Source organism: Talpa europaea (genome assembly GCF_964194135.1).
Source record: "Talpa europaea genome assembly, chromosome: X".
NCBI classification, from domain to species: domain Eukaryota; kingdom Metazoa; phylum Chordata; class Mammalia; order Eulipotyphla; family Talpidae; genus Talpa; species Talpa europaea.
This window is the reverse complement of record NC_140081.1, coordinates 96,292,611-96,319,422: the sequence shown is the minus strand read 5'-3', so window position 1 is coordinate 96,319,422 and position 26,812 is coordinate 96,292,611. Positions and strand designations below refer to the sequence as shown.

General features: G+C 43.0%; 1 protein-coding gene across 3 annotated transcripts in view; it reads right to left on the bottom strand.

Annotated features, from left to right (window-relative positions):
* VAMP7 (vesicle associated membrane protein 7) overlaps window positions 1-7,328 on the bottom strand; it is a gene marked incomplete at both ends in the record, with an annotated part of 33,247 nt that extends 25,919 nt beyond the window's left edge. The window contains 3 exons of one of the 3 annotated variants that reach the window (XM_084258269.1): window positions 930-1,067; window positions 4,069-4,126; window positions 7,180-7,328. In XM_084258269.1, coding sequence (XP_084114395.1) covers window positions 930-1,067; window positions 4,069-4,126; window positions 7,180-7,325 — 342 coding nt within the window. The remainder of the gene's footprint in view (window positions 1-929; window positions 1,068-4,068; window positions 4,127-7,179) is intronic. The other 2 variants (XM_084258267.1, XM_084258268.1) reach the window with 2 other exon arrangements.
* Between the last annotated feature and the right edge of the window lie 19,484 nt (window positions 7,329-26,812).

The following is a 26,812-nucleotide window of genomic DNA, read 5'->3' as shown; positions in this document are numbered from 1 at the left end:
TTGGGAAAAAGCTTGATTTATTATAAAATTAAGTATTACTCACCATATGACCCAGCAATTCTATTATAGGTATTTACCACAGAGAAATAAACATTTATGTGCACACATAGGCTTATACATAAATGTTTATAATACCTTTGTTCATTACAGCTGAAAACTGGTAGCAACTCAAATATTTAGTAACAGGAGAATGGGTAAATATATGTAGCACATGCCTGCACTGCTATTCAGCAAAAAAGAGAACTAATGATTGATAAAACATGGATAAATATCAAAAGCATTACACTGAGCAAAATAAGCAAGATACAAAAGAGTACATAGTATACATTCCATTTATAGGAAATGTTAGAAAGACAAAATTAATTTATATGATAGAGTGTTAGCTGCCAGGGGTAGAGTGTTAGCTGCCAGGGAGGAGTCGGACTACAAAGGGACAAGACGGAACTTACTGAGTCATGCAAATATTTTCTAGCTTGAAAAGGGTAATATTTCACTGGTGTACACACGTAAATCTTCACTGAAGTGATAATTAGGCATTCATACACATGAACAGACTTTCAAATGATTAAGCTGAGTTGGTCAAAGATTAAATTTGCTTCATGGGATGGTAGGAGGCTAATGCAGAGATTAAGAGGCTCTCTGCCATGTTGAGTGGATTTATGCATTAGACGGATAATTGAAGTAGATGATTTTCAATGTGCATCCAATCCTGAGATACTCTGACCACTTTAATAGAGAATATCACTGATTATTAGTTTTCCACACTAAAATTTCCCCATAAATTTTTTTAGCAGGGAAGTTTTATTACACTGGTGCATACTAACACAATCATAAAAATATATTACAGGTTAGGGTCCCCTATGTTAATGGTGCTTTAAGGTAACAAGGAAGATATGAATCAAAGCATTATAGCCCGACAAACATCTTACCAGCTGTGCAGCCAAGACACTTGAGAACTCACTGTTCATGGCATATGGAAGTGCGGTCTGTGCTCTTGAACCATATGTAGTCTGGAACCTCTTCTTTATCTCATTTAAAAAATTAAATGCCCGGGAACGTTCAAAATCCTGAAGAAAGGCCAACACAGAGTTCACATTAGAAAGTAAACAAAGATATGTACAATAACAGCATAAGGACAGCTAATATTTTTTTTTGGGTTAATTTTTTTAAGATTTATTTATTTATGCATACAAGAGCTGGGGTACAGGCCAGAGGTGTGGGGTGGAGGGTGAGAGGATTCACCAGAGACAGAGTGGGGAACAGAACAGACAGACTGACTGAAGTACACTGCTGAGGGGAGCAGTGGGCGAGATAGGAGAGGTCTGCTGTATCATGTGGGTTGTTCCCTGGCTGGCCGGGGAATCAAACTTGTGCTGCAGAGGCTGCCGATTACTTCATAGGTTGCGTCTTAACCCCTTCTGCCACCAGGGAGCTCAGGACAGCTGCTATTTACTGAATTTTCCATCAGGAGGAACTAGCACTGACCTTTTACAGAAAAGGAAACAAAGACTAAATAGGTAACTAACTTGCCCAAAGTCAAACAACTAACTAGTAAATGAAAGTACTGGGAGCCCAACTGAAGCAGGGTTAGCACCAGCAGAAGATAATGGTATCTAGGTTAGCTTCCTAGCAGAAACTGAATTTTATTCCCTCCATATTTTTCAAAGGATACAGTAGAAGGTCCAGCATAAGAAGGTGCTTAATCATCCATAATAATAGCAGTCTTTCACCACAAAGATCAACACTATTGACATGAACTGTGACTTTTTTCACAGTGGTAGCACATTTGAAAAGATCAAGTGATATACTTGTTTAGTCCCACACTGTGAAAAAGCCATGTGTATGTCTGTATATACTATATACACAGACACACACTATTCATTCACACACACACACACACACAAAATTAAAGCTCAAGTATATAAAACTCAATTCTGACCACTCAAAATTTAGTGGTATTTCTTACCTACTCCAAGCCTTTCACGTCAGTCATTTCAGATGTAGCTGGATTTTTTTGGTGCTAATTATAGAAAGTAATGTGAACCCTGGGATAAAAATCCTTGTGATGATCACTGGGTTTGGCCTCATCTCCATTTCCCAGGTGACTAGTCTAAGCCAAGGGGTCTTACATTGGAGCCAAGGGGCCAAGTAATTGGATAGAAAAAAAGTTGTGTCCTTTTCACCAATCTTTAATTTCAATGGTGAATTTAAGTAACAAAGCAGAATAGTAGTAAATCGTATCTATGACTTTGTCAGCAATAGAAACCATTTTTTTTAATATGCCATCAGTAATTGACCTCTCAAAATAACATTTACCCTCATCACCATTTTCAAAATCATTTATACTCAATACTCCTCACCATATGACAAGATCTTATTTAATGAACTAATAAAATAGCATACGTCAATTTTTAAATATTTTGAATACTGTATTTCAATATAATTGATTCATTTAAAATCTTTAACTTTATCTCATACATGTAAAAACATTCTGGGAGGGGGTCCATGAATATCAAAGGTTAAGAACCCTGACTTATAGCAATCATGCCAATTCCATGCCTCTTGCCAGCGATCAATCTAGAAATAAGCAACCTACTGTACTAGCCAAGAGGACATGAAAGCAGAGGGAAGAACATATTTCCAGGAACCACTTCCTCAATCCCACAACAACAGGTGAACACAGCACAGTCCCTCTTCTTGGACATGAGTACACAAGCACTAGCTCCAAGTAGCCATGAGGTGGGTGTTTCCAGGAAGAGGCCAACACTAAGGGTAGCAGAGGGAAAGGACCTCGATGACAGGACAGTGATTGAGCACATTAGGTCTGGAATCTATAAACACTCAAGAAACAGATTAGTAATGTGAACTAAAGATTTACAAAGTGGGTCACAATGTATTGTGACTTTGTTCTCCCGAATTCCGTACTCATTAAAAACCCCACCCCTTATATTCCTCCTGACTAGAGGAATATAAGAATCTATCTAATTTGTTATTTCAGATAAATAACTTTTGAAGGGATTTGATACCAAAGGGTCATAATTACAAATATCAATTCTCACTACATTATAGAATAAATGTAGAAGTTGCAAGAGGCTACTGAAACCATACCAAAACTGAGATGGTTTGCATATACCCGGGGATTGACTTTTCTTGTCATTTGCTGTTCAATATGATAAACGCAAAGCAGAGAAAAAACTTTCCAGCGTGGACAGTTATAGTCACATCACCTACCATAGAGACAGATGATTAAGAACTGACTCTATAGTGGTTGGACCAGTTTGCACTCCCACCAACAGTGCAGAAGAGTTCCTTTTTCTCCACACCCTCGCCAACATTTGTTGTTGCTATTTTTTTTAATATGTGCCATTCTCACTGGTGTAAGATGGTATCTCATGGTAGTTTTGATTTGCATTTCCCTGATTGCAAGTGATGTTGAACATTTTTTCATATGCCTGTTGGCCATTCGCATTTGGATTTCTGGACCTACTAAACATAGAGCTTCCACAGGATCCAGCAATTCCACTCCTAGGTATTTACCCAAAGGACACAGAAACATCAATTCCAAAGAACACCTGCACCCCTATGTTTAGAGCAGCACTGTTTACAATAGCTAAGCTTTGGAAACAGCCCAAATGCCCAAAAATAGATGACTGGATCAAGAAGATGTGGTACATATATACCATGGAATATTACTCAGCATTCAAAAAAGATAAACACATGCAATTTGCAGCAACATGGATGACGCTGGAAGGGATCATGCTCAGTGAAATAAGCCAAAAAGAAAAAGAAAAATACCGGATGGTCTCACTCATAGCAGGGATCTAGAAAACTTAAATAAGGGACCAGGAAAATGAATAACTATAAGAAAGTGAAAATCAAAATCAACAAAAACTATGAACCAGAGACACTTTTTGGGGGGTGGGGGGCGGGAGGGGAGGGATTGGGGTCAGAATGGGGGGATTGCAATTGTATGGGGAATATAAAAATAAAATTTATTAATTAAAAAAAAAAAGAACTGACTCTAGTAACAGTAAGGAGAGTTAAATAACAATGTCTTCAGCTACTTACATCATCAGTGATACAAAGATAAACAATCCTGTCTTGGCAGATGTAATGAAACAAATAGCTGTAGAACAGAAGATATAAAACTTATTGTGGTTATGAGCAACATCTCTTTCACTTGTATAGATAAGCAAATTCAGTACTGACATTGTCACCATATTGTTTACCGATACCTATTTCCCCTATACCTATTTCTCTCAAGTCAAACTGATAGGAATACATGCGAAATTAAAAGATCTTTATTCTGAGTACATAGTGCAATGATATGCCTATCACCCATTAAAATGATAGCTATAAAAGCATAATTGTACTCTTACAGCATGAACAAAAGATGGTATCTTAGAAGGGACAAATAATTAAGACTAACCCTCCATGGCCCATACAGTCTTTTTTCCCTTAAGAACTCCACCTAATACTCAACACTAACATTTGTTTGGTATCTACTCTGAGCCAGTTACTGGGCTGGGTGCTGAGGACACAAGTAAGCAAAACCATCAGTCCCTGCCTTCACAGAGACCACTGTGCAGCACAGCAGGGAGGGTAAGGAGGAGTGGAAGGCAGTATCTGGTAGTCTAGAGACAGAGGAGGCACCTCACAGAGTTGGCCAAAGAATAACCAGAAAGACTTCCTAGAGCAAGTGATATGTGTGCTGAGATCTAAGGAAGACGTGCGAGATGTCAAGGTGAAGAACGAGCACAAAGTGAGAGAACAAGAAGCACAGGATGGGTGTAGAACAGTGAATTTAGTTCACACAACCAGAGTGTAGAATGTAAGGAAAAAATAAACTGCCAGTACAGAGGAGGCTGGAAAAGTCAACAAATACCAGGCTATGTGAAACTTTATAAACCAACTGGGCATTATCCTAAGAACAATGGACAAGCATTTAAAGGGTTTAAGCCTGGGGAGACTGATTTTGATTTGCATTTTTAAAAAGATGGTTTGGCTGGGGTATGGAGAACTGACTGAAAGGAGAACCAGACGAGCAGGTAGTACGACATAGCAAGGCAAAAATACTACGTGTGTCAAAGGAGGAGGGACAAAGAAGAGACAGGCAAACAGAACTTGATGACTGGCTACTAGGGATGAGGCAGAGGGATGACTTAAGTTTGCATCCCACATTCCTACCCTGGGTAAGTGGGCAGACTGGAGTACCCATGAAATTATTAATGTTCACATAGAGGCTTGATATCAATTGAAAAGAACAGGAACTCAGGTAAAATGACTTCCTCCACTATTACAGAACTGTTCCTAATTCCACCCTAACTTCCACATTGCCATGTCCCTCTGAAACATTTGATAGTGTTGAACACTTTCTGCTTCTGGAAAGTGTTTTGTAGTAGATTGTTTGGACATTATGCTTGCCTGGTTTATGTGGTAGTCTCTGCAAACTTGGCCCCTGCTTCTCATACACACTCCCTGGAGGGCGGCATCTACGCTCATGTTTTGTTGACGATTCTTTTCAGCTATCCCAATTACACTGATGATTCCTAAATCTAGGTTTGACCTATCTCCTGAGTGCCAGGCCTACATGTGCTACTGTCTACTTGGTCTTTTCCAAATGGACATACTGCAGACACTTAAAACATGTCCAAAATGGTAATCATCATTTTTCCCACAAAATTTTTCTCCTTAACCACATCTGGGTGTAACTTAGTGCAAAGACTACAAAGAGTAAATAACAACATGCATTGCCATCAAGGAGTGCCCCCGCCCCTGCCCGACCCCAGGTATGATGAAGAGGACTGTGCATCCCCCAGACACTCTGGAGTCAGAGCTGGACACAGTGACCAGATGAGTCCTTGGGGCCATCCGATGCAAAGAAGAGGTATGTTCTACGTTTGGGAGGAAAAGTACACCCAGATATTCAGGTAACCCAGAAGAATAGACTGCAAGATTGCAAGCTGTCTCCTGACATCCTATCACTTCTTCCAGAATAGAGTTTTAGCTGAGTATGTGACTGTACAGCCAGAAATGGCCTGTCCTAGCCTCCCTTCCAGCTAGGTTAGCTATATAACTATGCAGTGAAGAATAAAATGTTGGCAGAAGTTTATCAACAATAAAATATCAGGCCACTTCTGAGCTTTGCCTTTAAGAATATCAGAAAGCACAATGAGGTGACATGAACTGGAAGAGCTTGCCATGGCCAGAGTTGGGAGGTATTAATTGAAAATGGCAGAGCCTTGAATCACTTGTCTTTGGGCTATCTCATTTACGTTAGCAGTATATTTCGGGATCTCTCTTAGGGTAGCTTAGACTAGATCCTAAATTATATAAGGAGTTAGCCAGGGAAAGCAATAAGGACCTTCTTTTGAGATAACTCAGGAAATAATGATGGGCTAAGAAGTAATGAAAGTTTTTTAAGTGTTGATGAAGATGGCTGAGGTATGTTTTATCTGATTCCTAAGACCGCCATCTATGTCCTCTTCAATCCATTCCCAACTAGCCACCAGAGTGATCTCTTTAAAGCAAAACCCGACCATATCACACTACCACTGAAAACCTTCAATCCCTTCCCACTGTCCACAGGATAAAGGCCATCCCTTGACACGGCCCCAGACCCTACAGGACTTCTCTTCTGCCTACATCTCTAGCTTTATTTTCACCATTCAGGACACCAGTCACAGAGAACCACCTCCTTACTTCCCTACCAGCTAGAATGTCATGCTCCTACCTTCAACCTTCTAGTATGATTATCTATGAATTTGACTGTCTCCTTCATTAAACTAAAACCTCTCTGACCACAAAGACTGCATTTCTTGTATCCCCAGCATCGAGCAAAGTTTGTGGCAACAGTCAAATGCTCAGTAAATACTGACTAAAAGAATGATCAAAAGATTATTTTATCTGTGTCATTTCACATATCCTAAAGCTCTATAGAAAAATCATTTTTGCACTTGACACTTCCATATCTTTAAAATATTTTTATCACTTAGATGGTAGAATAAAATAATTACAAGTTAAATTTATAACCAACAGAACTGGACATTCTCTAAGATGGTAAAGGTTACTGTTCTCCTTTTCTACTATTCCTATTAAAATAATAGGAATAGGAATAATAATAAGAATAATAGGAATAATAATTCATTTCTTTCTCCCTACCACATGCAGAGAACTCACTTGCCATGTGAGTAAGTTAGTTTGTTATTTTCAGACGGTATCTTAGCCAGAATCTGCTCTGTCACTTCCAGGAAATTTCCTCCACACCAAGCATGTTTGGCAAGGATAGTGGTTCCCCTGGCAACAACAGCAAAAAGAATGGCCATGGCTTCAATCTATCAAAAGGAAAAAAGGCACACATGAGTTATAATATGAGTTATAATATTTCTATGACATGATCTTTCAAAAGTAACTTGCTGTCATTTACCAACCCTTACCTGGAAACATTTTTTTAAGATTTATTATTTATTTATGCATACAAAACTGGTGTATAGGCCAGATGTGGGGGGGTGAGAAGATTCACCAAAGAGAGAGTGGGGATCAGAACAGGTGGATCTACTGAAACACACTGCTAAGGGGAGCAGCGGGGAGACAGGAGAGGTCTGCTGCGCCATGTGGGTCAGCTCCCTGGTCGGGGATCAAACTCATGCCACAGTGGCTGGTGATAGCTTGACAGCACTGAGACTTTAACCCCTATGCCACCAGGGAGGCCTGACCTGAAAACATTATTTTTTGAAGATTTATTTATGCATACAAGAACGGGGGTATAAGCCAGAGATACGGGGGGTGAGAGGGTTCACCAGAGACAGAGTGGGAAGCAGAACGGGCGGACTGACTGACTGAAATACACTGCTGAAGGGAGCAGCAGGTGAAGCAGGAGAGGTCTGTTTCTCCATGTGGGTTGCTCCCTGGCCAGCTGGGGATCGAACTCATGTTGCAGTGGCTGGTAGCTTGATAGCATTGTCTTTAACCCCTGTGCCACCAGGGAGGCCCTGGAAACATTATTGACCAAGGCACTATAACATTGAAAGTGACAAGACTTACTAAGTCTCATACACACTTACAACCTAAACCATGCTGACATGCATATATGTAGACATACCAAATAAGTACACGTGTATGTGTGCATATACAATGTAATGAACACATGCTGCACATTCTAAGGTTGCAGTACATCGATAGTTGCTTTTAAAAATTATACAGCATAGGCCCTCCCTGGTGGCGCAAGGGGTTAATACACAGCACAATGAAGCTATCTGCAGCCACTGAGGCATGAGTTTGATCCCCGGCCAGGGAGGTGACCCACTTAGCATGGCAGACGTCTCCTGACACAATGCTGCTCCCCTCAGCAGTGTATTTCATGGTCCACCTGTTCTGCTCCCTGCTCTGTCTCCGGTGGATCCTCTCACCCCCCACACCTCTGGTCTGTATCCCAGTTCTTGTACGCATAAATAAAAATGAATCTTTTTTTAAGATTTATTTATTTATACAAGAACTGGGGTACAGGTCAGAGGCACGGGAGAGTGAGAGAATTCCCCGGAGACAGTGGGGAACAGAACAGGCAGACTGACTGAAGTGCACTGCTGAGGGGAGCTGCGGGCAAGGCAAAAGAGGTCTGCCACGCCAAGTGGGTTTCTCCCTGGCTGGCCGGGAACCAAACCCATGCTGCAGAGGCTGCAGACAGCTTTACAGCGCGGCGCTCAACCTACTGCCCCACCGGGGAGGCCCTATAATGAATCTTTTTTTAAAAAATAATAAAAATTATACAGCATAAATTGCTATTATCCTTTGAAAAGCAATGAGGACAAGATAGCTAACAACAAAGACGTTGTTACAGTTGAGCATAATAATCCCTTCCTGAAAATTTATCCTAGGGAAATAGTTCAGCTAAGTTAGACTAGATTCACAAAGATCCCTATTAACAACAGTAATTTACAATGATTAACTCCATTTAATCCTCGCATTGATGAAATTATACTCTATTATGATGCTTACATTATAGATGAGGAAACTGAAGTACAGATGGCTTAAATAATTGGCCCAAAATTACAGAGCTAGGAAGCAGTAAGAGAAAACCCAGGTATGATTCTAAAACCCAAAAGTTTACCCCTATACTGTCTCTAATATAAAATGCAATATCTATATTAGAAACACAGTGAAAATAATCCAAATCTTCCACAAGAGAGGAATGGTTTTATAAGTTATGGCAAGAGCCTTCAAAAACAAAATATTTCTAAAACAATATAGCATGAGCTTAAGATTATTTTTCTCATGTTTATTAATATATACTATTTTTCTCACAGAACAGCCCAGTCTTCTTATCTAATGGCATGAACTTATAAAAAGAGATGAATAAATGTTTTTTAAAAAATGAGCATGTGCTAAAGATTTTATTTAACTCATTATCAACGAGGGGACCCTGAAGAGCTTTTGTCCTCAACACTCCACAAAAGTATGTTCGCCAAGACAACCCACATTGCAAAATTCTTTAGTCACTTCTCTATTCTCACCTCATCTAACCTCTCAGAAACAGTCAACACCACTGATGAACCCTCATTCTTGAAATATTCTACATGTCTGGCTGCTCCTTCCTGCCTTAGACCTGCTATTTTTTTTTCCTCCAAGAACAATGTTTCTTTTTTTTTTTTACATTTTACTTATTTTCTCAAATTTTATTGTCAGTCATTTACATAACTATATAATTTGAGGTTTACAGCTTCACACCTGCATATAGGCACATGCTTACCTCACTCGCTACCAGAACACCCATGCGAAACACCTATGCTGATGCCCTATCATCTTTTTTCCCCTTCCCCTCCTCTGTAAACCTGCCATTTTTTTTAAGATTTATTTATTTATGCATACAAGAACAGGGTGCAGGCCAGAGGTGTGGGGGGTGAGAGGATTCACCAGAGACAGAGTGGGGAACAGAACAGGCAGACTGACTAAAATCCACTGCTGAGCAGAGCATCAGGTGAGTCAGGAGAGGTCTGCTGCACCATGTGGGTAGCATCCTGGCCAGGGATCAAGCGCATGCTGCAGTTGCTGCGGATAGCTTCATAGGTTGCGTCTTAAACCCTTGTGCCACCAGGGAGGCCCTAGACCTGCCATTTTAAACATGATTTATTTGCTGAAGACACACTGCCTGCAGAATAAAAACTCCAAGGCACAGCCTATGTTGAGGAAAAACTTCTGATAAAACCCAAGGCACAACCAATAGTGAAAGGCAGATGAACAGGGATTCACAAAGAAGCCTGAGGAGAACCAACTGGGAAAGTAAGAGGAAAGCCAGAAGAGAATGGTGCCCTAGAGGCCAAAGGGAAAGAAATCTTCAAGAAGAAACAAGTGTCAGCTCCAAGTTGTGTTCACAGACTATGAAGACTGTAAAGCAGTCACTGAAATTTTATAAGGAAGGAGGTCACTGGTTAGGGTCAAAGAGACATGCAGTGGAGTGGGACAAAAACCTAAAGAGATACAGAAACAAGAAATCATATGGTCCCTGAGAAAAAGAAGGATAAAGAGCTGCCTCCATGCCTTAGCAACTTCAAGAAAAAAGTGAGTTTGTCAACAATACAAAAAGATCTACTTAGTGTCTTAGTGGACTATACGTTCATCCTGAACTGACTTGAGGTAAATGCTTAAAGTGCTTACATAATCTTAAGTTACATTAAGAAACCAGGTATCTTTTAGGCAGCGTTGTTATCTGCTGTGCTGATTATAACCTACGTGCAATACTGAGTTCAAGTTTGGGTAGCGATTTTAAGATTGGACAACAGGGCAACACTATAGGTGAGAGAACTGGAGATTGAGTCACATGAAGAAGGGTTGGAGGAACTAAAAATACTTAACATGAAAAGGAGAAGACTCAGAGGGAGCATGACAGCAGTTTAAGTTTACATAAAGTGCAGTCACCTGGAACAGAGAGAGTACTATTCAGACTATATAACGCGGAACAATGGGTCTCAGTTACAGGGAAGTAGTGCTGTGTTCAATGAACGCAGTCCCCGATTTAAAAATGCCTGACTGTTAAGCATCAGGTACACAGCAACATAAACCTTACTTTGCTCGCAGATGTCATAGTAGGAATTTCTGATTTTGTCCTATACTGCTAAAGGGCCCGCCTATAATCAAGTCTCACCGATAACTCTCTGGCAACAGAACCTATAACATCATAATGAGTATGGGGTAACAGAAACAACTGTACCACGAAACTGGCTCTGCTAATTAAAAGCAGTATGTGAATGCCTAATAAACCACAAAGCGCTACACAGTATATAATATTCCAGAAGAAAATGAATGAAAAAGATAGGGCCAAAGAAGGGAATGAAAGATAAATAGAATATAAAGAAACCTCCCCCGCCCCGTCTCAACACTGTTCTCTTCCTCCCTACTAACGTACTAAAGTGGTCTCACAATCATCATCCCAATACCACTTCACGCCTGCTCAGAATAGTGTCAAATGCTGCTTCAAAGCAGGTATTTACTGTTTTATGATTCTAGAGGCCTGAACCCTGAAATCAAGATGCTGGCAGGGCCATGCTCTCTCTAAAGTCTGCAGGGAGATTGCTTCCTTGTGTATTCCTTGCTCCTGATGGTGTGCAGGCCATCCGTGGCACTCCTTGCCTTGCAGCTACACTTCAAGCGCTGCCTCCATAGTCACATGACGTGCGCCATGTGCACCCCAGTCCTCACGGGCATTCTGTGCCTTTTTTCTTATAATACGGACAATGACTCTAGAAAGACCTCATTTTTAACTTACATCTTAACTACATCTGCAAAGACCCTGTTTCCAAATAAGGTTACATTCAGAGATACTAGGTCAGGATTTAACCTATCTTTTTTGAGGACACATTCTCTCCCTTAGAAACTCACCATTCCTCCCAAATCACTCCTACTCGCCCCTTTATACATCTTCACATCACCCCCAACTTGTCTCCCTCTCACCTCTAAAACTCTATCCCACCTCAGTCCTTACTCCTATTAGAGTCCAATCCTTAGAGCTATGGGCCAGAAAGACAACCTCCAACAGCACTGCTTTGGTAAGGCCTGCTTCTACTGCCCAGAAGGTTCCAAAGAAAGGATATTTTTGTTCCAGTTTCTGGGATTCCCAGGAAAACTACGTTATGGGGAAATCCAGTGAGAATTCTGGATGTAGTTTTCTATAGAGGAATTGTCATAAGTAGTGTTGAAGGTCCATAAAATTAAAGGTAAAGTTAGCTGTTTCTGATTGGCATAACTGAAAAGTCATTGATAGCCTTATTTACAGAGAAAATGCATCCACAGTTTCAAACAGTAATCTTACAATGGAACTTCTGGAATATATCAATTTGTAAGTAAGGGACTGACTGTATATATTAAAAACACATAGAATAGCAACAATATGAACACTCCTCAGCTGAGACATCTAAGAGAAGCTGAATGTGTTCTGAGGAATTTTTTTAACTCTGTATTTTGATAACATTAAATATAAATACACTCAGAAGTAAGTGAAGGCACACAACTCACTGCTGCATTTGCATTATGAGAGTGCTTAATTTTTTATGTCTTGGAAGCATGTCTGGCTGCTCTCAGGTTGGCACATCCTAAGACTATAATGACAACCGTGACTGAACATTTCTGCATTTTGTGTTTTCAATCAGTTATACATTTATCTTTTGCAAGACAATTGAAATATATCTACATAGAAAAATCTTTTCAGAATGGAGATTTTTATCTAAAATTCAGAAAACGACAGTGTGGCAGAATAATGACACATAAATTATCTCTGGCTAAGGAGAAAATCATACTCAAAAATGTGCTGGGGGCCTCCCTGGTGGTGCAGCGGTTGAGTACTGCGTTGCAAAGCTGCCCATAGCCTCTGCAGCGCCGGTTCAATCCCCGGCCACTGGGCGAGGGTCCCACATGGTGTGCAGACCTCTCCTGCCACCCGCTGCTCCCCTCAGCAGTGTACTTTGTCAGTCTGCCTGTTCTGTTCCCCGCTTTGTCTCTGGTCAATACCCTCACCCTCCCGTGCTTCTGACTGTACCCAGTGCTTGTATAAATAAATAAATAAAATCTTAAAAAAAATGTGCTGGTACTGAGTGGCAACCAAATGATACCATGATATGCTGTATGAATAAAGGTTGTGCAACTGTTCGAACAAAAACAACTGTAAGAATTAGCCCATCACACAGCACATGGTTAACAGTCATTGCAAAAATTGAAAGAATTTGGTATCATTGTTTATGTTATTACAAAGGGACATATTATGTCAATCCTTGCAAATAGTTCATTTGCAGAATGTTTCATAGGAAGGACACAATGGAAATTAAAATTTTCCACCCTCAAATCATGGGACAAACTATTAAATTGGCCCATTAAACAAAATGGAGGTATGCAAGGTGCTCAGTAAAGTGATGTAAACTCATTTTAGGAGGAAGCTGTGGAACAAAAGAAGGCATAGAAGTGAGAACAAGCAAGAAGGATGAGATGGAATCTTCAGATGTGGTGAATAAGAAGGTTTGGGATATAAGTCTAATGGCCTTATATAAAGAAGGCCTTGTATAAACTAAGTCATCTGTATTGGATTTAATTATTGTTACATTTCAGTCGAACATGTTCTGGGGTTTCCTTTACCGCAGCCAATGTAGTAGACTCTGGAGGCACTGAGACCTGTAAGAAAGGAGTGCTATACTCCAGGGAGCCATGGTGCATTAGGGAAGACAGATGTAAACAAACAAATGCATTAAAGCATAACAAATGAATAACCTAAGAATGTACACATTTACGCAATTCCTGAAGTTCTGGGGATTATCTCATGTTGGAAGAAAAAAAAATGTCGGCATCAGCCTATGTATTAGGAATTTCCTCAATATACAGTTAGGATTATTCTTGGAAGAGAGGTAGAAGTGTCTCGTTTGCCCTCATGGTGTCGAGCACAGTGCCTGGCATATAATATTCACTCAAGTATTTGGTGAATAAATGAACACTGGGTGTGTTTTAAATATACTACAAACAGGGCCTCCCCGGTGGCGCAGCGGTTGAGCGCTGGGTTGCGAAGCTGCCGGCAGCCTCTGCAGCGCCTGTTCGATCCCCAGCTGCTGCCCGGCCATGGGAGGAGGGTCCCACATGGCGCGCAGACCTCTCCTGCCGCCCGCTGCTCCCCTCAGCAGTGTACCTCGGTCCTTCTGTGCCTGCTCTGCTCCCCGCTCTGGCGAATTCTCTCACCCTCCCACGCTTCTGACTGTACCCAGTGCTTGTATAAATAATAAATAAAATAAATAAATCTTAAAAAAAAAATACCCATATTTGAAAAAAAATAAATAAATATACTACAAACAATAGTTCAAACTTTATATTCTTTAGGACCAGGCAAAAGAGGTGGCGCGAGGGGTTAAGCAACGCGCTATGAAGCAATCCACAGCCACTGCAGCACGAGTTCCATCCCCAGACAGCCAGGGAGCAACCCACATGGCGCAGCAGACCTCCCCTGCCTTGCCCGCTGTTCCCCTCAACAGTGTATTTCATTCAGTCTGCCTGTTCTGTTCTCCATGCTGTCTCTAGTGAATCCTCTCACTCCCCACATCTCTGGCCTGTACCCCAGCTCTTGTATGCATAAATAAATAATCTTTTAAAAAAAAAAAGACCTGGGAAAAGAATATTTTGATTAGTGAACTAGCTCCCTAAGTATGATAAAGAAGTCGAGCTGAGAGTAATCCAATCCAGGACTTTTCTGTCTGGGTCTTGGAAGGAAGTAAGTCAACCACAAAAAAACTGCCAATTCTGATGTAATAACCTTGGAGGAGACAGAACGAAGAACACTGATATGGCAGAGAAAAAGAAGAGGCATTAGGAAAAGCCTGGAGTCTGGTCACAGACAAAAACTGTTTTTCCTGGAATTACAGATCATCTTTTTTGGGTGATGCTAGTGATATGTTGGTGGTGGTGGCCAGTGCAAAACAGAACAGGTGGTGGACTCAGTGGAGAGGGTTTCAACCCCATTCCACTTTCCGAGGGTTGAAGCCCACTCCACTGAGTCCTCCACCTGTTCTGTTTTGCACCGGCCACCACCACCAACATACACTAGTATCTTGCCTACTGCCCTCTGCCCACAGGCGCGAACATGTAAGCCCCTAGGGCAGCGACCTCCTCTGTCATGTGTACAACCAGATCCCTTACCCTGAGAAGTATCTGGCACATATTAGTTGTTCAATAAATATTCCTTAGACGTAACAGCTATTCAAAGGGAAAGAACCTCACAAATGTAACAGAGTCCTGTGCGAAGAGAGGTGAGGCAAAGGAGAGCCACGTAATTGGGAGCAATTAACAGACAAGAGTAAAAGACCTTGAAAAGGTACTGGGTTTGAGGGTTATGGGGAGAGATGCAATGGGTTTGCACAAGAGGCTTGTCTGCGGTCTAAGCAGTGGCCGGCGGGACAACCACGCACGGCTGTGGGTTAAGTGCGGGCGGAGACAGTCCAGCCCGACCAAGGAAGGAGAGGGACGCACACACCGGGCGGGGGAGGAAGGGCGGCAGCAGCTCCACCCTTGGGGAGCTCGGGACAGGGGGCGAGGCCGAGGCAACGCCATCGGCGCTCGCACGGAGGCGTCCCGAGATGACTGCGGGCGTCTTCGGGACCGAAATGCCCCGGAAAGGCCCGGCCGAGGGCGCGCGCAACCCTCTGTCCCCGCGGGGCAGCAGGGAACGCTTCCCGACACCGGAACCCGGGGCCAGCTCGTCGGCATCACTCGCGTGTCGTCAGAGCCGGCCCTGCCCGACCAGGGGCTTCGCTGGCACTGGAGAAGCCCGCTTCCCCTTGGCCCGCTTCGCCGCTCGCCCAGCGCCTCCCCTGTACGCCTCTGCCCGGCCGGCGCCATGACGCCCTGCTGTCCGGCCAGCGCACCCCGGTCCGTTTACCTGTCCGGGCGTCCTCTGAGAGCACGCGGGCTTGGGAGGCAGGGGCGCGGGGAGCCCGGTCGCAGACAGCCCGCTCCCCGGGGAGGCTGGGACCGGACGCCGCCGCCTTCCGCGTCAAGCGCCCTGGCCGCGCGCGGCCTCCCGGGAAAGTGAGCGACCCGCCAATGGTCGGCGGCGTTTCCAGCACCCGCTTGCCCAGGAGCCGCAGTGCGTTCTGGGAGTGGTAGTTCGCGCGGGTCTACAGCTGAGCCGTCGGCCGCAGTGGCTGTCAGCGATGTCGAGCTGGGCCGGGTAGGAGAGTCTGGTAGTACCGGGGCCTGCGACGTAGGCCCCAGCATTGAGTCGGCGGCATAAACGAAGAGCCGAGCTTGCCTGCCATCTGCCCGCTCAGGCTCAGCATGTCACAGCGCCTGTTAGTTCGCAGACGAAATAGAATTTGTCTTACAGAATTCCCAGTTTCGCCACAAAGTTTTCTAACCTTGTTCTTCTCCTCAGCAATCCTTTCTCTTTCTCCTTTGCAACAACAACAACAATAATAAGCACAATAATAACAAAAACATCATAATAAAAATAAACAGCTACTCTCATTTGAGCGAAGCTCCCTCAACAGCTCCATGTCCCTATCCCTCCTTTCCTACTCTAGCTGTGCTACTAAAACCTGCCTCTTGACTCATCAGCTGCTCCTTGCTTAATCTCTCTGTTGTCGACATTTAAAGATTATCAAGATGCCTCTCAGAGCATTCCAAAGTCACCTTTTTCAAACCCACACCCACCTGCAACCCCCTCACCACCCACACACTTGAACTGTGTTCTTTCTCCTATCTCTCCTTTCCAGTCGAAATTCTCAGCAGTGTTGCAAAAACAAATAGATCCTGTTCAGCCATTCTTCAGCTATGTGATTTTATATTCATTATTCCCTCCTTGCAACCCCCTGTCTTAGTCACTTTGGTCTGCTTTAACAAACCACCATAAACTGGATGTCTTAAACAACAGAGATTTATATCTCACAGTTCTGGAAATTTCATAGCAGGATTCGCTGAGGAGCTGCTTCCTAGCTCACAGGTCACTGACTTCTCTACCCTCATATAGTGGAGAGACTTTCTCTCTCTCACGTCTCCTGTAGGACACTACTCCCATGCTAGAGGACTCTATCCTCATGACCTAATTAATTCCCAAAGGCCCCACATCCAAAAACCATCAGGTTGGAAATCAGAGCTCCAAGATGTGATTTTGGGGGTGGACAAAAATATTCATGTCATGGCACCCTCTGTTCTCTTAGCTCTAAGATGCTACACTTTCCTGATTCATCCCTACCTCTGATAGCTCCTCATTTTTCCTTTAAAATGTTCTTGCTCTATAGAACTCAGCCCTACATGCTCTTCTCTTCTCACCCTTCAATTCACACTTTTTTTGGATGATCTTAACCATTTCCATTGTTTTGGTTGTCATCTGTACTCTGATAATTACTATATCTAGGAAGCCTAGACAAGGCTCTTGTAACCAGTCTGAAATATCTAATGACAGCTAGGCATCTATTTCAGGCACCTAAAACTTAACTTAGTTCTCACTTGACTTAATACATTTCTACTTTGCCCTCTCCCACAACCTGGTCCTCCTTCTCCTCTAAACCCATCACAGAGAATGGCACGATCATACAATTAGTAGCCCACGCCAGAAAGCTGGGATCATTTTGAATGCTTTCACTCCCTCAAAATCTCACATTCAACAATCAGTAAAGTCACATTAATTCTATCTCCTATATATATCTCAATTGTTAAGCTTCAGTTATCTCAGATTTAAAGTGAGAATAATAATAGTGCCTGTAGTCAAGGATTGTTGTGATAATTAAGGTGCCATAGTACCAGGCAGAGAGTCAACACTCAAGTATTTATTGAACAAGCATTGTTTTTGTCATCTGTTCTTCATTAGGTCTTACATAATGATAGCTAGCATTTATTTTTATTTAGGTTATATTTAGAGTGAAAGGAAAAATGAGAAACAGTGAGATATTTTGTGCAAGTTAGCCCTACTTCACTCCTCAATATTTTCCAAACATGACAAAAATATAGTACTGGTCATGACATGCAGTACACATGGTTCCTCTCTAACCTTAGTTATTGTGCTATTGACAAAGTGAAGTACATTCAGAGAACTGCAACAAAGTGATCTGGGCATTAAAAATCATATGTAGGGCCTCCCTGGTGGCACAGGCAGTTGAGCGCAGCGCTGTGAAGCTGTCCGCAGCCTCAGCAGTGCAGGTTCAATCCCTGCTAGCCATGGAGACACCCACATGGTGGGGCAGACCTCTCCTGTCTCACCTGCTGCTCCCCTCAGCAGTGTATTTCAGTCGGTCTGCCTGTTCTGTTCCCCACTCTGTCTCTGGTGAATCCTCTCACCCTCCCGCACATCTGGCCTGTACCCTGGTTCTTGTCTAAAAATAAATAAATCTTTTTTAAAAATCATATGTAACATCTCTGTACCTATAGTATCTCCTTCACCATCTCCCCAATGCACACACCCATTCTGTATCACCTGAGATGGCTCTATCTAAAATAGAAGTCTATTACTTCAAGATTCTACTTAAAATCTTCTTTGGTTCCCCATTATATAGAGGAGAAAATCTAAGATTCTCAACAAAGAATTCAAAGCCCTCCATGAACTGAACTCTTTCTACCTCTCCTGCTTCATATTCTGCTTCTCCCACCAACACACCCCATGTTCAAGTCTTCTGTATTATGGTGTTTGCTGGTTCATCCAGCCATCTATCCATCCATCCATCCATTCCTTCAACAAATATGGAGTAAGTTCTGCTGTGAACCAGGCCTTTTCTGGGTACAAGAGAACAAGACAGTGAACAAGACAGTGATCTTGCCTGCATGGAGTTAACACTTAGATACCATGCTATTGACGCCTCAGTACCTTTACACATGCTGCCTCCCTTCTCTAAATCTTATTCATTCCTCAAGAGCTATCTCAAATATCATCTATTCACTTTCCAGTGAACTATATGCTGCATTTGTCAGCTTTAGCCACCTTCTGCAAAGGTTCATTTTTCATATTAATATTAATTTGCTTTATGCAATACCTAGTTTTTGAGAGACAGCACTGTATCTTAGCGAGTGAGTTTTGGAGCCAGATAGTTCTAAGTTAATAGCTGTATGAACTCTAAATGTTGCCTCAATTTAGAGATTTTAGGGCTCTATCAAAGCTCCTCCTCTTTCTCAATATAATCTCCTAAAGTAATCTCATCTGTGCTCCAAAATTTGTATCTTTAGTACAAGCCTTTATATTGGGAAATCAAGGAAGGTCTCTCAGAGGAGGTAACTTTTTATTTTTATTTGTTTATTTCTTTTTGTGGGACCCTCGCCGGTGGCCGGGGATCGAACTGGCACTGCAGAGGCTGTGGGCAGCCTCGCAACCCAGCGCTCAACCGCTGCGCCACCAGGGGAGGCTCTCAGAGGAGGTAACTTTTAAATTGAAACCGGACTGTCAGGAAAGAATCATCCTGAAGAAAATAAGAGGGAACAAAAACAAACAGTGACTGGATGATAGTGGAAGTGAGAGAGAGTGGTAGAAGAGGGGTTTACACCAGCCTCTTTCTGCTCCTCAAAATATGATACGCTCCTTCCCACTTTATGATCTTAGCAACAACTCTTCTTGAAATTTTGTTCCCTCTTATCTCTTAAGCTTAAGGAGTAAAGGTTTCGAAGCCTGGAATTAGAGAACTGATGGTGTAGATGACCCAATCCAGTGCCCTTGTTGTGCACATCTCATCTTAACAAAAATCACAAAGCTGAGAAGAAATGGAGTCTGGATTACAGGTACTGGATGTTCCCATGTACCCAGCTCTCTAGAAATGTCAGCTGGGGCAACGTAAGATACATCTATTACACAGAGCTCTAGCCATATCCAGGAGAGCCTTTCTGCTTAAAAGAATTGGGTCCTAAGGCGTTATTTTGTGTTTCACAAACGAATCCAGTGACAGTTGCTTTGACATCAAAATCATTTGCATTACCGCGATTAATCATTGACCAGCAATGCTGTTTATGCGTCTTTTCTCCTGGATATTTGGAATTGGGCAACTTTTCTACCTTTCTGCTATGCTCAAACAGACCGACCTCAATAATGCCTGCTCTTTGAAATTCACAGTCAGCAGAGGGAGCTAACACATTATCAATATCTTAAAAAATCATTGACATTTGCGCATGGGACAGTTTCTCTTTGCAACTCACTGCCGTCATCTTGCATCCTGCTGCGTTCATTGACACTATGTGGCTCCAACTCCAGCTTTTGCAAAGCAGTTGTGGATTACTTCTGAGGAGAGTATCCCACACAGCAATGGCATTTTTCATCACAGCAAGAATTCGCCATTTCTTTCTATCTGCAGTAGAACAATGGCTCTCGTAATGTACCATAATGTTCTAGTGCCCAACTGGGTGATTTATTATTTTGATGCTTTATTATTTCTCAGCCTAATGGCTACACGTAGCCATGGTACTGGCAGGCAAAAAAGGACCACAGATTTGTTTTAATTTAACTGCCAGTGTCTGTGTGCAGCTATCAGAAATAGAATGTTCACATTCTGGTAATTGCAGGAGCCATTCCCAAGCAACCTGGCAGACACCACGGCATTTTTGTTAACTTTATATACACAGGGAAGCTCTAAGGGAGTTTTCACATTTCCATATAAGTGGTTCTGAGTTCTTGTTCTTCCAAGCACTGGAACAAAAGATAGCTGATAATCCATCTCTATGTATTATTTACTTTTCTCTAGGACAGTGTTCTTCTGTCCAAGTGTGCTTCTACTTTGGCTGCAAAGAGGGGCACTAGGGGCCTCCTTGGTAGTGCAAGGAGTTAAGTCTCAGCACTATGAAGCTATCTACAGCCACTGCAGCACGAGTTCGATCCCCACCTGGGAGGTGACCCACATGGTGCAGCAGACCTCTCCTGACTACCCGCTAGTCCCCTTAGCAGTGCATTTCTGTCAATCCACCTGTTCTGCTCCCCACTTTGTCATTGGTGAGTCCTCTCATCCCCCCCACACCTCTGCCTACACCCCAGTTCTTATATGCATAAATAAATAAATCTTTTTTAAAAAAGAGGTGCACTTGGGCCTCCCTGGTGGCACAAGGGGTTAAGCATTGCACTATGAAGCAATCCACAGCCTCTGCAGCATGAGTTCGATCCCCAGCCGGCCAGAGAGCAACCCACATGGTGCAGCAGACCTCTTCATCTCGCCCGATGTCTCACCCGCTGCTCCCCTCAGCAGTGTATTTCAGTCAGTCTGCCTGTTCTGTTCCCCACTCCGTCTCTGGTGAATCCTCTCACGCCCCGCATCTCTGGCCTGTACCCCAGCTCTTGTATGCATAAATAAATAAATCTTAAAAAAAAGAGGTGCACTAGATGTGTACCCCATGTGTGCATCTATTCAGATCTGGACTTTCATTCTCAAAGTTATTGTAGGTGCTTTACTTTTTAGATGAAGTGACATGATATTGTGATAATGGTGAAAATATTATTGCCAGCCCTAGAGATTATACATCAACCTCCATATGGTGAGCAATTTTCATTAGCCTTTTTTAAAAAACAGTAAGTGTCCACATGTGGAAATATCTGCCCTGGTAAGGCAAAGTTTTTCAAGTGTTTTATTTGTGAGGCAGGCATATTTTGTTCCTCTCATTCTGCTATCAATTTTAACTCCCTTGACTTTTGGGTTTTTGTCATTTTCAGAAAATATATAGGCTATCCATGAAGAAATTCCAAGCTATGTTGATTTCACTTTTGACTTTTTTTTTCTTATCCACTAATGTCCAGTGCTGCAAAAATTGGGAGTTCATTATATTTTCTCTTTACTGTATGACTAACACTGCCTGGGTTGTAACAGGAAAAGTCTGCTTCACAGAGCAGGGCCATTGTGAAGAGGATGAGGCCCAGGGTAAACCTGAGGCACAGGAGACAGAAGTATAGCACTGACAAGGCAGCTCATTTTCTTTAGTTTCAATGTGTCTAACAACAAAGGTGATGTCAAATTACATGAAGGGCAAGTCTGAATTATCTAAATAACCATGTCAAAAAATAAAGGCTACTAATGATTTTGAGGTAGACACTGCTGCTATCTGATAGCAAGTGATCAGGTTTTAAGCATGAAAATGATGAAAAGGAAGGAGAGAAAGAGAAATTATCCTTCCTTTAACATTCTTTTTTTTTTTTTAAAGATGTGTTTATTTATGCATACAAGGGCTTGGGTATAGGCCAGAGATGTCGGTGGTGAAAGGATTCACCAGACACAGAGTGGGGAGAAGAACAGGCAGACTGACTGAAATCCACTGCTGAGGGGAGCAGCAGGCGAGACAGGAGAGGTCTGCTGCGCCATGTGGGTAGCTCCCTGGCCGGCTGGGGATCGAACTCATGCTGCAGAGGCTGTGGATGTGCTTCATAGTGTGGTGCTTAACCCCTTGTGCCACCAGGGAGGCCCCTTCCTTTAACATTCTGATGGAAAATCAGTAACACTTTCAGCTCAAAGTTATAAGCTTAAAAGTCCCACGTGTTGGCCCAATTCTAATTTGATATAAAGAACCCACACTCTTAGTGGGACAATAACAAATATGATGGACATTTTTCCTAGATGCTCTTCATCAAATGAGGACATTCACTTCCATTCCTAGTTTACTGAAGTTTTATGAGGAATTGAATTTAGATTCCTCTGATAAATGCTTTTTCTGCATCTATCGAGATGATCATGTATTTTTCTTCTTTAGTTTGCTAAGATGACAAATTCCATTGATTAATGTAAGGTCGGTGCAGGGGGCCTGGTGAGGGCCCCAGGCCGCGGGCATAAGGAGGGGCCTTGAAACCGCAGAGGGAATTCCACCCTTGCCTCAGCTCCTGGAACCGGAGGCCTCCACCCGAGGCAAACAGGACCTGATAGCGATCAACCAGAAACCACCAAAAAAAAACAACTTCGGTTCCGCAGACCCAGTTTCCCTAACCTTTCCTCACCCTATAAAAGGACATCTTCCCCCCACAAGGGCCCCTCGGGGGTCGGAGAACCTCACCAGGGTGCGCAATAAAATTCCTGCCTGTGAGAAACTTAGCCTGGCTCTCCTTTTCTTTACCGGGCCAATCCTTTCAATTAATTTTTAACAACTTTATCGAGATACAACTTAAATATCATACCACTTGATGGAGGACAGGAATATAAAAAAAACGAGAAGGAGGTGCGCTATAAGACCAGAAACCTGGCTCACACAAGGAGGTGGGGGTAGAAGAAATTAGCATAGCCATTGACACAGCTATGGAAACCAAGGTCCTTAGGCACCAACATCTAGACTACAAAACATAACACCCAAGCAGGGATCAGACTGCTGAGGGGAGTGTCTAGAGCACAGGCCCAGGGGTAAAGATACAGAGATGGAGCCCATTGTGGAATGCCCAGTCCCTTTCAGATTCTTCATAGTTACCCACAATCAGCAACTAACCAGAAGGCTCACAAGGAGTGACCCCGCCCAAACAGAAAAAGACTATATCAGTGCAGTCTCTGCACAGGCTGGGGGCAGCACTCTGTCTGCCCACCTGTGCCTATGCAGGTGCTTCCTTTCACCAACTCTCTCCTCTGCAGGGCAGCAACTTCCTGCCTGCCCGTGACCTGTACCTGCTGGGGCTTCTCCTCACTGACCCTCAGTGGTGGCAGCTCTCCTCAAGGCCGCCCGCCTGCAACCACACAGGCCCCTCTCAGCAAACCTGTCCCTTTCGGGGCAGCTCTTCCTGCCCACTTGTGTCTATGCAAGTGTCTTTTGCTATCCTATCCCTTTTCTAATAAACCTGCTCTTTAAATATAACTATCATCTCTGCCTCGTGGAGAAACTTGCCTGGGAAACTCACTGCGTGTCACTGAAAGGGGAGCTCTGGTGAAACCTTTCCCAGAGGGAACCCAAGGACCCTGCACCCCAAACCGACTGACTCCAAAACAACACACTCATCCCATTTTAAATGTATACTTTAATCATCTTTAATACATTCACAAAGTTGTACAGCTACCAATTTCAGATAAATTCCACTTAGTCAGGACATATCTTTTTAATACATCATTAAAGTCCATTTGCTTAAATTTGTTTAAACCTTTTCCATCTATGTTATGAGGGATGTTGGTCTGTAGTTTTCCTTTCTTGTAATGTTTTATCTTTTTCCCAAATATGTTTATAGAGGTAAATTTGGTTTGCATAGTTGTGTCTGCTTTGAGGGCTGTAGGTTCAAACACCTAAAAATATATGTTTTCACAGACTGCCCACCACCAGTGCCACAATAACCCCGCAGCCCCTTCCACTGGCCCCCTTCCCTCCATAGCTCCTGCCTGGCCGCCCTCCCCCTCTGGTGCCTCCGTTTTGCAGTCAGATGTCAAGGGTTTGTTATTAATTTGTTTTTTTCTGAGCCTTTGTTTAGTTTTTCTGTTTTCCACAGATAAGTGAAACCATCCAGTATTTGTCTTTTCCTTTCTGACTTTTTCACTTAGTATCATCCCTTCCAGTTCCATCCATGTTGTTGCAAATGGCAGAATTTCACGTTGTTTATAGCTTAGGGTTCCATTGAGAGAGAGAGAGAGATAGAGAGAGAGAGAGAGAGAGAGTAACCACATTTTTCTGATCCACTCCTGTGTCCTTGGGCACTTAGCTTGTTTCCATAGCTTGCCTGTTGTTAACAGTGCTGCAGTAAACACGGGTGTGCACATAGCCCTTCAGATGATGCTTGTGCATTCTTTGGGTAGGTACCAAGGAGTGGAGTTACTGGGTCATATGGGAGATCCATATTTAATATTTTGAGGAAACCCCATGCTGTTTCCATAGGGGCTAGACCATCTACATTCCTACCAAAACGATAGGAGGGTTCCCTTTACTCTATACCCTCATGAACACTTGTTTCTGGTCTTTCGATTTGGGCCATTTTCATAGGTGTGAAGTGGTGTCTCTCATTGTGGTTTTGATATGCATTTCTCTGATGATAGGTGATGATGAGCATTTATTTTTTTCATGTGCCTGTTGGCCATTTGCATGTCTTCTGCCCATTTTTTGATTGGCATTTTCCTTTTTTTTTCTTTACAAAATTTGTGACAAAATAATTTTTGTCTGTTGCCTTATTGTCTGTTTGCCCCATTAAATTTTATTCAATAGTACATAACATACACTCCATATGAACAGGAACCCTTTTAATCTCTTCACCATTGCGCCTCTGCAGTTTGCTGAAATATCTCAATGAGAAGGGCTATCACTGCCCCTGTACCAAATAGTATTTTAAGATAAATATATATTACTGTATTCAGTCAGCATAGTAATGGTGTGGGGTAATTATTATCAACAACCTCATTTTCCAGATAAGCTTCCCAACTGCACAGGTGCTGGGGGGTCAGAGGGGTACCAAGGTTTGACTCCCAAGGTCTTGACTTCCTGTCCCTTGCCTATTTTGCACAAATTTCAGAGTGATTAAGAGGGAAGAAAAGGAGGGAGGACAGTGTTGGTTGACTAGATCAAACAGTCCCAAATCAACATACCACCTGTTTGCTTCCATCTGCCTGATACTATTTTCTGGACCCTTAGCTTTGAAAGAGGGCCAATACAAAGATACCTGGATGGTGGAGAGAGCTGAGAACTCACACTCCACAGCAAAATTATTGGCAGACAGTGAGTAAATGCTAATGAGGGGTGAAATATTTTGTCATACACACTCCAGGGATCTCTGCGGAAATGCCCCAAGAGCCGAAGAACTTGAATAGGTGCTGGGACTGGGATGGTGCTGGGGAACAGCGACAGGGACCCAGCTCACCCGGAATTATCTCTAGGAAGGGTGCCCTGCAGGTATATAGCTGGGGGGGTCCTTCCCCTAGTTTTCTTCCCTCTAGCAGGGAATGGACTCAACTACCACGCCTCTGAGATAGTGAACGTGGCCCCTAAGATCTAGCTCTTGACCAAAGTTTGGTGGGAAATGTATGGGTCTTGTGACTTCTTCAAGCGGCAAGGGGGCATTAAAAGTCCTGTAGACCAGATTAGTTTTGGTTGTCTTCTGTGCCTTTTATTGCTCCTCTAAAATAGAGATTTTATTTATCCGTAGAACTGGGGTCTAGGCCAGAGGTGTGGGGGGTAAGAGGACTCCCCAGAGAGAGTGGGTGGATCTACTGAAATACACTGCTGAGGGGAGCAGCGGGCAAGACAGGAGAGGTCTGCTGTGCCATATGGGTCACCTCCCTGGCAGGGGATCAAACGTACGCCATGAGGTGACAGAGCTGAGACTAACCCCTAGGCCACCCGGGAGGCCATGCTCCTCTAAAATAGAGAGTGGAGGGCCTCCCTGGTAGCAGAAGGGGTTAAGCACAGCACCATGAAGCAATCCACAGCAATTGCAGCATGAGTTCGATCCCCGCTGGCTGGCGAGGGTCCCACATGGCATGGCAGACCTCTCCTGTCTCGCCCACTGCTCCCCTCAGCAGTGTATTTCAGTCTGCCTGTTCTGTTCCCCACTCTGCCTCTGGTGAATCCTCTCACCCCCCCATACCTCTGGCCTGTACCCCAGATCTTGTATGCATAAATAAATAAAATCTTTTAAAAAAATGTTCACACTAAAAAAAAATTATGAAAGAAAACATTTAACAGTATCTTTACAAACAGGAGTAGGCAAATACATGTGAGGTATTTGTGAGTCTCTGGGTATAATACATCCTGAGTGCTCGCTTCGGCAGCACATATACTAAAATTGGAACGATACAGAGAAGATTAGCATGGCCCCTGCGCAAGGATGACACGCAAATTCGTGAAGCGTTCCATATTTTTAGATGACTGGATCAAGAAGATGTGGTACATATATACCATGGAATATTACTCAGCATTCAAAAAAGATAAACACATGCAATTTGCTGCAACATGGATGGCGCTG